At 41.6% G+C, this 13,513-nt stretch overlaps 1 protein-coding gene across 1 annotated transcript; it reads right to left on the bottom strand.

The window, feature by feature from the left end:
* Positions 1-308: 308 nt before the first annotated feature.
* Positions 309-13,390, bottom strand: LOC308302362 (gasdermin-E-like; the record flags this gene model as incomplete). Its single annotated transcript, XM_080746617.1, has 9 exons — positions 309-356; positions 2,611-2,814; positions 2,960-3,030; positions 4,001-4,190; positions 4,736-4,851; positions 8,242-8,362; positions 8,773-8,965; positions 9,751-9,946; positions 13,180-13,390. 9 exons carry the CDS (start codon positions 13,388-13,390, stop codon positions 309-311), a joined length of 1,350 nt encoding a protein of 449 aa, XP_080602743.1.
* Between the last annotated feature and the right edge of the window lie 123 nt (positions 13,391-13,513).

Here is a 13,513-nt window from a genome sequence, read left to right as displayed (position 1 = left end):
TGTAAATGTAAATGTATTTATGGGAAATTGTTTGAAATAAGATAGAGCATAGCTCGATTTGAACATGCTTGAACATTTGGCATTTAAGGCCTAATATTTCAACAATAGCTGGGAATTTCTGCGAAACCTGTGCATATCTAGCCAATAAACATGAACAATATTAAAGTTGAAGGGTAAATGTAGGTCCTACTGTGGTGCATGTTCAAATGGTGCATCATATACTTTACATTATTTCAGGCTATATTTTCGAAAGGTGACTTTTATTCTTTACCTTTTGGGAACATGTCACATTGAGCTGTCCAGACTTCTCAGGTGCCCTGCACACTCTTCCTGTATCCAGATAAGCCCCTTTTCGACTGCAGTTTTAGCACCACACCACACCACACTACACCACACCACACTGCACCACATAAAAATATCTACATTTTCCATTACAAAAAAGTACCCCTATCGGTGAGAAACAAATTGAACCTTTTAACTGTGATTATAATACAATATGAATTTGTATTACAACTATCCTAATTATAATGCACTGTAATGGATTATAACTGTGATTATAATACATTATAAAGTATTAATGTATTACTATGATAATTAAAATACACTGTAATAGATTATAATAGTGGTTATAACACAATAGAATCTATTATCATGTATTACAACTATATCCTGGTGGTCTAAATGAAAAGTCAGTGAGTGATCAGTCATTATGAAGTGTTTGGCCCTGTTTGGCCTAGCTCAGACCTACTCTAGAGTGGATACTTTTTAGTACCTGTTTAGTACCACTTTCACACCACTCTACCCAGGTCCTTGTAGTGGAAAACCTGGCACAAGTGGGTGGTGTGGTGTGGAGTGGTGTGGAGTGGGGCCAGTGGAAAATGGGCTATAGAGGAGCATGCAATGCCATGCCACACTGGGGGGGGGGGGAAGAACATGCTGTACACTGCCACCTGCTGCTCAGTCTGCACATAGCAGCCAGGTTTCTTTCTCTAGAAAACATCTGATCGTACTAATGTCAATGTGTGAAAAAAGGAAACAAGCTGATCAACTACACGTTTTACTCTTTCTCTAAATGTATTACATGTGAGCTGACTGCTCGCATGTTTTACTTTAAGGAGTAGTTCACCCCATAATGACTTTCTTTCTATTGATTACTCACGCCATGGAGACTTTTTGGGGTGAACTACTCCTTTAAGTAAAAGTATCAATAACACACTGTATAAATCAACTTGTTAAATTTGGATTTGTTTTAGTCATCTTGAATAAAATTGCATTTATTTTTATTCATCTGAAATGTTTTTGTTTAGTTTTAGTAGACTAAATATAAGATTTTAGTTGACGGAATCTACAGTTGATTTGGTTGACAAAAAATATATTTTGACAGGCCTTGATGATGTCTGATTTTACTCTTAGTCCGTGGGCAGAGACCCCAAATTTCACATATCGGTACCACTGATATATTTTTTTATCCCACGATTTTGTAACCCATTTTTCACCCAGTGCCAACTGCCTAAGCTGAAATCCTGGGCGCTGCAACCCTGAACTGAATCTAATGGACTCATTTCTTTCACGGTTCACTGAATTAAATTGAAGTGGCCAGTGCCACTATAGTGAGGGAAAAACAATGACATTTCTTTACACCTGAGCAATTGGCCTTTACACAAAACCTTTATTTGAAAGTATCCAAAAACATACAGTGGAGAGATGAATTGTGGTAAGTACAGTTTCTGACCTGTTTCCACAAGAAAACTACAGTTGTTATTATCACAAAAAGCTGAAGACTCAATGACATTTTCTTTCTGGACAGTTGTTAAATAGATTATGTGCAGAGTGTGGGCTATGGGGTGTGCACAGTACCGTAATTGCTGGACTATAAGCCACACCTGAATATAAGCCACACCAGCTAAATTTAGAAGAAAAAAAAAATGTTTACATATATAAGCCGCACTTGACTATAAGCCGCAGGTGTCCCTCCTGCTTCACGCTGGAGCGCCCTTAGTGGCCGTTAGCTGTATAAATCTATATATAAATCCTTGTTAAAGAGCATTGTAAAACGATCTAACTGGCCGTTAGCTGTAAAAATCTTTATATAAGCCGCACCGTTGTATAAGCCACAGGGTTCAAAACATGGGAAAAAAGCAGCGGCTTATAGTCCGGCAATAAAGACCCTATGTCAAGCCCGAAAATTAACATTATTATATAGTAGGTCACATGTTTTTTTACAAGCTCACAACCCTTGCGTCCGTGCCTGTGGTTTTGATACTTGACAAGAATAGCATACATGTGAATGCAAGCACATGCATATGTGTGTGCGTGTGCACGCACGCACGCACACACAGTCTCACAAAAGATATATTTATATATTTTTAAGATATGTTTTGGGGCTTTTATGCCTTTATTGATATAAGACAGTAGACTGACAGGAAATGGGGAGAGAGATGGGGATAGTGACATGCAGCAAAGGTGGTCGGGATCAGGGATCGAACCAGCGACACGGTGTCAGGCTACACTAAGCCTATGTGGTATGCGCCTGAACCGGTAGGCCAGCGGGCGCCCCCCCACAAAACATCTTTAATTTTACTGATCAGACAGAGAAGACAGTCCCTGTACTACGAAGCACAGTGGCAGCACTCCTGGTTCACTTCCTTTCTCCGCCCACAGCTGTCCAGCCTCTTTCCTGAGGTTCACGTCGGACGTGGCGAGTAGCTGTTGCACCCAATGGAAAGCCTCGTCCTCCTGTAGGGGGGCGGTCAGGGACTCCAGAGGAAGAGAGGAGCAGCTCTTCTGCTCATCCTTTAGGTCCAACATGTTCAGCTGTGGGAAGGATATGTCAGACCAAGCAAAAAGACAGAGAAAAACAGGCCAATCAGTAACTTCCACGGATTAGGAATACAATTTAACAGGACAGGACAGGACAGGACAGGCAGGCAGGCAGGCAGACAGACAATGTTAGACTGACCAGGGCATTGAAGGCCTCCAGAACATCGGGACTGCTCTCGCTCAGGAGGTTCAGTGCTTCATCAGGTAATGCTACAAAAATACACAAGAAATTAGATTAAATTATGGAATGTTTAAGTAGGCTAAAAAGATACTGTAGATATGGCATGATTTGCATCAAAGCATGGCTGAAGCCAGTTGCTTTTAACAAACATAAAGTATTCTAATCAGAGCCACAAGTCCAAACAAACTGTCAAACAAACTCAGCTCCTGCTAAAAGGATTACAAAATGAATAATTAAATAGTCTAAATATATATAAATACTACTAAACACCTACAAGGCTCTAAAAAATCTTGCACCCCTCTACCTTCTCGGCCTCCTCAAACCTCACGTACCCTCCCGCTCCCTCAGGTCTGGTGACGCAAACCTCCTTGAGGTCCCCAAGACCAAGTAAGTACCGTACCTGGGGTGACAGAGCCTTTGCTTCTGCTGCCCCAACCCTGTGGAATGCACTCCCCCAAACCCTCAGAGATGCCCCCACCTTCCAAACCGCCCTCAAAACCCACCTCTTCCATATTGCTTTCCCCGGCTAACTCTTTCCTGTCTTCATTGTCTTTTTTTGTTTTTTATTGTTCTCATTCCTTAGGCTGGACTCACACATATGCGTGAAACATCGTCTGAGAATGGCCACCGGGAGCGCCGTACTAATGCATTGTCAATGCAAGGTTGTTTGGTTTTTTGTCGTTGCCGTGTCTCAAGCTAGCTAGGCTAGCTTGAGACACGGCAACGACAAAACACCAAACAACCTTCCATTGACAATTCATTGGACCTCCCCCTCCCCCCCTCTTTCTGACATGATAGCTGTCGCAAATGTGTGTGGCGCGCCTTAGTGTTTTTCCCCTAATAAAAGTTGTATTTGTAGTTCTCTAGCCCCCCCATAAGCATCTCCCCTGAGAAAAGCTCTTTTCTGAGATATATTATAATTTTATTATATAAAAATAAATAAGAAGATAGAACTGTGTGAGTCTTATCTTCCTGGTTATGTAGTTCTTGCTCCCTAACCTTCCATGGCACAGACCAACAGATGAACAGCTGTCAGGGGGCTCCCAGGTCCCTCACTCTTCATGCAGCGGCTGCCTGGGTCGGGTCTGAGCAGGTCTAAAATGGCCTTGGCAGAGCTGCTGTGACTGACTGACACGTCTTGTTCAGTCTCCACTGGTGCCTCATCTGTGAGTGTGAGCCACTCGTCCAACTGAAAGACCAGACAAAGAGACAGATTAACAGAGATACAGGTGACAGTGACAGTGACAGCAAAAGACAGATGTGGACAGAAATTCAGGTGGACATGCGGAGAGACAAATAGATAATAGAGACACACACACGCACAGATACAGTTAGCTTGCTCAACCTCAAAATGACTCAAATTACTTTTTTTCTATCGATTACTCATGCCATTTTTTTTGTATTTGTCGCAGACAAAAATGTGATTATAGTAAATTTACCCCCATTGATTCCGGATGGGGACCTGAATGCATTGCCGTGGATGCCATGGGGACCCAAATGCATGGCACTGGATGGGGAAATCTTCAGGGCAAGTTTACTATAATCAATTGTTTTATCTTAGGAATGCGACAAAAAACAAAGAATATTATTGATCTCAAGTCTCCATGGCGTGAGTAATCAATAGAAAAAAAGCCATTTTGGGAGTGAACTACTCCTTTAAGTATAACATGTAAGCACGTTTTCCACCACTGCGTGTTGAATAAAAGTGAAGTGTCAGGTCGCTGTGTCACTCACAGTGTCCTCTACATCCGACATAGCCTCTCTGTCCTTCATCAGCTCACAGAAGCTCTGGAACAGAGCGGAACGAGTCGACCCGGGAAGCTCTGCCAGCGGGCACAGGTTCTCCAACTCTGTGGATTAAAGGTATATTCAGTGATTGTATTTCATTCAAATAGAAATATAATTGGTACATTTTCCATTCATTCTCCTCACTAGAATGTGTGCTGACCATATAAGGACTTCCACCATGGCCGGTGTTATAGATAGATACCTTTATGAGCATAGCTAGATTCGATTTTCAGAGGTGGCCAGCCAGTCCTCGACAAATCAGGGTAGAGTATGGCCGTAGTTATGTTAACAGTTTGCCAGCCGAAATAGAATGGTTGTTGGTAGATTAGCCGTGAAATTTCTATTATTGTATTGTGATCTGAGACATAATATTATGTTTATAAACATGAGCCCGCCACCACTCCTTCTTGGACCGCAGGGTTTTTTTTTTTTTTTTTTTTCCCAGGTCATTAGCTCACCGTGATTATCTGGATCTCCGTTGGGATAGAGTGGTAGTTTTGGCCAAGCATCGATCTCCCCCGTGCGTCTCGCGATCCGTGCGCATAATAATCCATGCATATAATCCAAGAATGACTGAACAGTCCATTTTGGCTAGCTTGGCCCTTAGCACTCTAGCTATGCTAATGTTATCCTCCAGACAGTAAACGCCGCTAATACATCGAGCGCCGCTAATACATCGAAAAAAATGCTAAAAAATTGCTTTTATATAAAAGTCGATCTGAGAGTCGATCGGCAGGGACGTCCATAATAACAATGTCGATCTGGGAGTCGACCGGCGCTAAGTGAGTTTTATTAGAATGAATACATTCCACGTTGGCGTCATCTTCTGCAGCAATGAAATGGAATGATCCAAAATCTATTTCAAAGAAATATAGGCCTAGTAAAATGTATAAAAATTAAGGCTGGGACTTTAACTGATTAATTGCGATTAATTAATTACAGAAAATTTACACAATTAAAAAAATTAACGCATTTTAATCGCACTTAGTTTTTGCACCACAGAATCTTCAGTTTCGGGCATACCGATCATAGCGATGCACCAACCAAGAAGAGACAACAAACGCAAAGGGAGAAGTAGCCGATCAGAGCGCTTTGCTTGGCCCAGTGGATGCGAAATTTAGATTTAAAAAACTCACTCGTTGATTTACTCGTACAACAAAATGTGTTTTACTTGAAAAAAAAATCTTCTCAGGTCAAATATCGATGTGCGATTAATTGCGATTAATTAATCACAGAGCCTGTAATTAATTAGATTAAGAATTTTAATCGCATCCCAGCTCTAATAAAAATAAATAAAATGTACAAGTTCATTTAATTTAATTCGCTTACAACTGTCATACAGACACACAAATATTCATAAACAAGGAAATTCATTACTAAATAAAATAATCGAAATAATTGAATCATTAGTTCCTATTCTGATAATTAGGAGAATCAGTATGATTGTGGTAGATACAGTATATCGACAAAAACATATTAAGCTCTCCTAGAAAATCAGCGACTGGCATAACAGGATGTTAACTTTTGTTGCAATATCAAGGAGTGAGTGAGTGAGTGAGTGAGTGAGTGAGTGAGTGAGTGAATAGAAACGCACCGGGAACCAGTCCATCATCCATCACCATCGCATCACACTCAATGTCAAGGTCTCCACGATTATCACCCAGGCATAGCTCTGAGAAAAATATACGTGCATGTATGAACACATACACACACAACAGGATCACAGAAGCACGTACAGTATGAATGAATGTTTTTTTTTTATTGAATGTTTTTTTTATTTCGGTTCCAGGTTAAAATCATTATAAAACAATAACACTATAAAATAAATAAACAATAATTCAACCGAAAAGGATTAGGCAGAAGCCGAAGCTTATAGTGCCTACCCTTTTTGTCCTTTCTATAATTTAAAATTCTTAAATCATAAACAAAGTCGTTGTAACGTCGCTTATTCGCTCTTGTATCAAACTGGTACTCGAAACGTTCTTAGAATTTAATATATATTTTCTAAAGTAAATATGGGGGCGGCTGTGAAAAAAAGAGAAGAATAAAAAAGAAAAAAGGAGGAGGAGGATAAAGATACCAAAAGGAAAGAGAAGAAAGGGTGGATGAGGCACAATGTGCGGTATCCTCCTTGTCAAGCTTGACGTTGGGCATTTGGACCTATACATGGAGAAATGGAGCGAACCTGTTTGGCCTAAACATGGAGATGTGGTACAGAATGACTCATATATGGGAATAAAAAGTATGTCATGTGACATCACTTCCTGTACAGACAGTCAGACAGACAGCCATTGACTCCGGCCTAACAATGGCTACTGTCTATGACGGTAGTCCCATATGACATGATGGACTGGACTATCTCCATATATAGTGTTCTCCACATCTCCATGTTTAGACCCTATCGCTCACACCCTATAGGTGGGTTTGGCGATAGGGCCTTTCTGTGTGGAGTTTCCATGTTCTCCCCGTGTCTCCTAGGGTTGATACCCTCACAAAAACATGAACAAACTCCCCCCAGAATGACAACAACTAGAATCGTCAGAGAAACGCTGTGGTTGGCCAGATAGTCAAGAATTGGCGCATGTCACCCTGAGGTCGCATTCCACCCTCAGGTGTCTTACTAGTACATATTTACTACATTATCTTTAAAGTTTTTCTTGAACTAGTAAATAGAACTAGACATTTTAAGGTCATAATGACAATTATTCCATATTTCTCGTGCTCTAAATGATGTACATCTCTTCTTAACATTTGTTCTAGGAGTCTCCATTTTGAACATGCATTTGGCCCTCAACTCATACTTGGTTTCTTTGATTTGGAACAATTTCTGAATGCAGAATGGCAGAGATTTAAGCTGTGCTAATAAGACTGTTTTCTGATCAACTATGTCATAGAATTTCATGATATTATATTTAATGAATAGTTTATTAGTTGGTTCATAGTAATCAGATCTATTTATTATTCTTATAGCTCTCTTCTGCAGCAGAAAAATAGGGTTGGTATTTGCAGTATATGCATTCATGCACAGTAATTACAGTAATGAAGGACACTATTGACTCTGCAGTAAGCTGAGAGATAACCAGTATGAACATTGTGAAAGGCCACCAACTGCATAGATGGCCATCAATTTGACCCTGCATCTCAGGGTTCAAGGTTAAACTTTATTGGCAACAATACCAATCACAATAAGGGCATGTGAAATTAAATGTGTGCTAATTTATAAACCTCACACAACAGCTACAGTCTCAAGACGTTATACATTAAAACTCAATGTGATCAGTGTTTAAACTAAACTGCATGAATAATAATCAATTAAAGTCTAAACTACACGAAGGTGCATAGATAACAGCATTGTTCAAGTGCAAAACAGTATAAATGAGCATAAGTCAATCATAACATTTGTCTGTTTACAGTAGCCGGAGGCAAGTGGCCATAGTCCAGATATTACTTACCAAAGTTACCATCTTTCTCGATGTCTAGTTCCCTAACCCTGAAGGCGAATACCGTGCCAGGAGGGATCACCATGGCCTCATCTCGGTCGCACTGAACATTGGTTTTGCCCTCTACACTCACCTGAGAACAAACACCCATAGAAACACGCATCAACTTAAATCAACATAAGTTTTGTTAAACATTGAACATCCAGCATCCCTATTCTAGGGGGAACATTCACCAAAAATAGCCGATCCATAAGCTCACAACAATGTGAGCCTGTAGATCTGCTATTTTTTGTGATTGAAATAAGAGCGTTCTTTACAGGGTATAGAGGGTTTAAGTGGTATTGAATTTGCAGCTCAACAAAAGCCAATTCCTAGTGCATGACGGAGGACAATTTCGCAATAAATTAAAATCTCCACGATACGATTATTGTGAGTGCTTTTTATCACAATAAACGATAGCAACGATTATCGTCCCATATAACTCGCATGCACGTATCCACTTCCAGTAGACGACACATTCACGCACTCGGCTTCCATGCTCACCGGTATAGGTACAGCCACTGGTATAACAGCCTTTGCCGCCAGTCCCAGCTTCCCTCCTATGCTATAGAATTCAGAGATGGTGCAGGCACTCCTGGTGACGATTCTCTCCGTCAGCACGGTCAGAATAGGCGTACGTCTAAACCTCCTCTTCTTCTTCAGCTGCTTCACCAGATAGTGTTGCATGTTCACCCTCCTGAAGCAAAGAGGATATGTGACATAATGTGATCCCAAACATTTTAGCCCCCAAAAGAGAAATTAGGAATTAGTTTGCCCGGGACCCAAACTAGTGAAAACCCAAACAGCCCTCACAACGCGACGCTTCACACCACGTTGTGAGCTTGTAGATCGCTTCTTAAACATTTTCGTTTATAATTTATGGAATTTCTTAGATTTATTTTTATTAATCAACTCATTCACTGACAAAGACGTCACTGGACGTCTTTTTGCCTAAGGTCCAGACTGCCTGGACGTCTTTTATTTTTTCACAAGTTAGCGAACAGCTCCATCCGGTGTACAAAAATGGGAATCACACCAGAATCAGAAAAGTCAGATCCCCTCCATTTCCAGCCTAATATATGCACGGAAATGCGCAAATAATAGTGACTGATTGGAATGACTCGCTTTCTTTCCCCACTGAACCACACCTTCGTCTTTACCATCGAGCGTGGGATCGATCAAACAGGAGATAAAAATTATGTGAAGGTAGAAAAAGTAAAAATCATTGGACTTTTTTTTTCATGAAAATCTTTGGGGGAATGTTTTTTGAAAATGTTTTGAACCAGTGATCTAGTGCTTGCGTGCATGTGTGTGCATTTGTGTGTGTGTGTGTGTGTGTGTGTGTGTGTGTGTGTGTGTGTGTGTGTGTGTGTGTGTGTGTGTGTGTGTGTGTGTGTGTGTGTGTGTGTGCGTGCGGTTGTACGTGGGGGGGGGAGAGACTAAAGGAATTCTTAGTCTTAAAATATCATCATGTAAACTAACCTGTTGCTGGTATCACGCAACAGCTTCTTCACGTCTACTTCCTCTTTCTTGAGCTTGCCGACGGGTGCTTGGGCCTTCTTATTGCGCTGCCCCTCCAGCATGGCACTTGCTGGGCCAGCCTTGGCACCCAGATTTGCGCCAACTTTGTTCCCCGATTTTCCCTGGTAGGAGACTAAATCTGTCTCATCCAGAAAGTCTGCAAACACGCACACACGCACGCATGCATTCACGCACCACATACACCCATGAAGGAAAAGTGGAGGGAAAAAATATAATTGATTGATTGATTTTTTTCCTACAAAAAACCTTTCTAAAACTATGGGGGACTAGTTGAGAAGAGATCCAGTAGACTACATTCACACCAGGATATTTTACTGCCATTAAAACGAATCCTGGAGCGTATTGTCGGAAACTGCGCTTCTTTTTGGCTAGTGTGATGGCTGATGTGATTTCTGTTGCCGATCAAACGAACAAATTCTAATTCGTCAAATTCAGCTCCAAAACGTGGCATAATTGTGGGTTGAAACGTAAAGCTGCTATTTCTGGCACGCAGCTTAGTATAAATCAGGCATTACAACGCCATCACGGCATGCTAAGACACATTTTAGTCCAATTAATACACTCATACACTGCCAGAATATTTAATCAAACTACTAACAAACAGCCAGCTATTTTTCATTAGTAGTCACAGAATATATTCCTATCGATCACTTCCCCAGTGGATCACAGACATGCAGAACATCAGAAAAATCGCTTATTCCCTTTACAAAATCCCAGTGTTTAGACTGAGATCCCAGCTAAACTAGGAACATTTGAAAAAGACATTCTAATGAAAAGAAGAAAAAAAACATTTACAGAGAGTGAATGAGATGGACATTTTTGTTTTGTTGTTGTCATTAGCCAGTCCTGTTGGGGCTGTGATTCCCCTCTTCTACCACAAGATGGGACTGTTCTGTAACTTGTGGAAAATGCAATGAACCAAAAACACATGAAAACAGTGTTGGGCTGGGAACGAGTTGAAGTTCAACTGTTGAACTGCAGATTTAAGCTGGCCGCACACTAGCCGATAATCGGGCTATTTAATTACCCTCCCGACAATCGGGCTGCCACCGATTGAAACGGGCCCGACAATCGGGCATGAACGTCGTCTAGCGTGAGGTCTCACAGATCCACTCGGAGCCCAGCCGAGTGGCTCGGAGGACGATCGGGGGTTGCCCGACTCTTTTCAAACATGTTTGATATTTTCCTGGATCAGTAGCCTACTGGTCTGGAATAGCAGCAGGGGACTGATTGAAAATAGGTAGCCTACAGCAGCCGCTGATAGACGCAAGTCTCTGAGTGACAGAGCTATCTCTTTTTCTCTCTCCACACACACACACACACACACACACACACACACACACACACACACACACACACACACACACACACACACACACACACACACACACACACGCGAAATCAATCAATCAATCAACAAAGACGTAAAACTAGGCCAAACCAATTAGTGCAAGTCTGGACTCGCTAATAACTTTCCAGCTCTGCTCTCCTCCTCAACTTTATGGTTCTCACTCTCAAATGTATGATAAACCTGTGCATTCTCCATGTTTCCACCTCAAAATGCTGGATTACAGTTCTTCAAATGGACCAGACAGAACCGTCCTCTTTCTCTCTCTCTCTCTCTCTCTCTCTCTCTCTCTCTCTCTCTCTCTCTCTCTCTGGGACATTGGATTAGGATCTCCGTGCCCTCGGATCTTTTTTTAATGATTATAGGATATTTGAATGATCCATCCGCCCACACCGCGATAATTTGTTAAAAGACAGGGGAAATCATGATTGAAAGCCTAGGCCATGGCCACTAAAGTAAAAGCAGACACGTGCCTGTCTTGAACTTGAACCTGTCTTAACTTGAACCGTCCGTGGTGGAAGCAGCCTACAACAGCAGCTCACCCCACGTCAGTCACTTTCTCTGATGGTCCGTGCACGGTGCAGTTATGTAATCTCTACTCCTTTCAAGTTCCAATTGGCCATAGGTACAGCGTGTAGCTTAATTAATGGGCCATCATCAACTCGTTGTTTGATCTACCAGCTGGGTTAACAACTCCTGGCTACTCCGGGCACAGCGCGCCCCGCATAGCCAGGCGTTTCGTATTTTAACAGAGAGCAGGTTTAGAAAACGCACGTTACCTTAACTATTATAAAATAAAATGACTTTATCAAAACTGACAATGATAAACCTGGAGCGGACATGAAAGAAACATAATGGATATAGGCCTAATAGGCCTGTCCTTTTTAAAGCATTACAGTAGGTAGGTCTATATTTGGGACTGAAAACTAGCCCCCCCCCCCCCAAAAAAAAAGCAATACACATAAATACACTGCTTATTATTTCAAATAATGATCCACATCCATCCTCCCAGGTTGTATCATGATTGCTTGCGATGGGAATTAAAACTCAATGGTCGCGAGTTTGTTTTATATCAGCAGAAATAGTCACTACCAGTCAGTCACAGACTGGAGTGGGAACAGCACACGAGTGCAAGTAGGCCTACACGCCCACTGCCTGATCTACAAACCCTACAAAGTGGCGCGGAGGGACGCAGTTTGATCTTGGAGATCTGATATGTTCTCTGCGCAACACAGTCATACGACTAATCATAAAGCAGGCACCATGAGAAGCACCAGCAGACAGCGCGCAGCACTTGACTTTAGCAGTGGAGAGAGAGGGGGAAAGTCGATCAGAGTTGATCCATGGATGAACATGAAACGCGTCAAAGTGAACTCATAGTCATAGTATCATTTGAAGCTTTTTTTTTTTTTCGTTGCGTGAGGCAATGGTGTGTTTGTGAGTGGATAACATAATGTGTTTGTTTGTATGTGCGTCTGCGCGCGTGTTGCAAGGCGAAGCTCTCGGAACAGTGACGTTTTGTATTCATTATATAAATTATTTATTTATTATTGCTGTGTTTGGGCCCGACTCAATCGGAATAGAATCCTGTAGCGTGCGGTGCGCCCGACTGTTCAAAACGGCTAGTGTGAGCCTGTTTAGATTCTCTGGCCAGATAATCTGAAAAAATGATCCTGTAGGCCTAGTGTTTAATTCTACCCGATTCAGTCGGGCCCGATTATCGTGTAGTGTATGGCCAGCTTTAGTCGACTATAATCGTTTGATATTTTAGTCAACTAAAAACTAGACTAACATTTTAGATAACAAAAACTAAATGGAATTTGACTATGATTAAAACAAAACAAAAATCAACCAAAATCAACTCTGTTAGTCTGTTTGCAGGCAATCAGGCAGCTCAGGAACGGGTTGGCTCCTTTGTGTGCATGTCAAAGTGTTATAGTGGGCCTATAATGTTTGTAGATGATGAAATCATGCACTTTTTTTTTTTTTTACAGTAGCCTACATCTCCATGTGGGACATACCTGCACTTAGTGGTTCATCGCCCTGCAATAGATCACTGAGGGTGTAGAGGGATATCCGGTACTTGGGTCTCTGCCAGACAAAATATCTTTTCTTCTTGACAACTAGCGTCATGAGTTTCAGCTTATGTGCGTCGTAAAGAACAGAGACGGGGATGAGACTGCCATCTGGGTCGAGCTGGTCGACAATGTTCTCGGCTGCCTCGTTAAACATTGGTGCAGTCAGGTGAGGGAGCTGTAGATGGATATTAGAGAATGATTTGAGTAGCTCTAAAAGATTCACCTTGATCTTGTCACCTGGTAGGCTACCTTATTGCAAGATAGAGATTCAACCACC

This window comes from Nannobrachium achirus, assembly GCF_963921795.1.
Source record: "Nannobrachium achirus genome assembly, chromosome: 17".
NCBI lineage: Eukaryota > Metazoa > Chordata > Actinopteri > Myctophiformes > Myctophidae > Nannobrachium > Nannobrachium achirus.
This window is presented reverse-complemented; position numbering and strand designations above follow the sequence as displayed.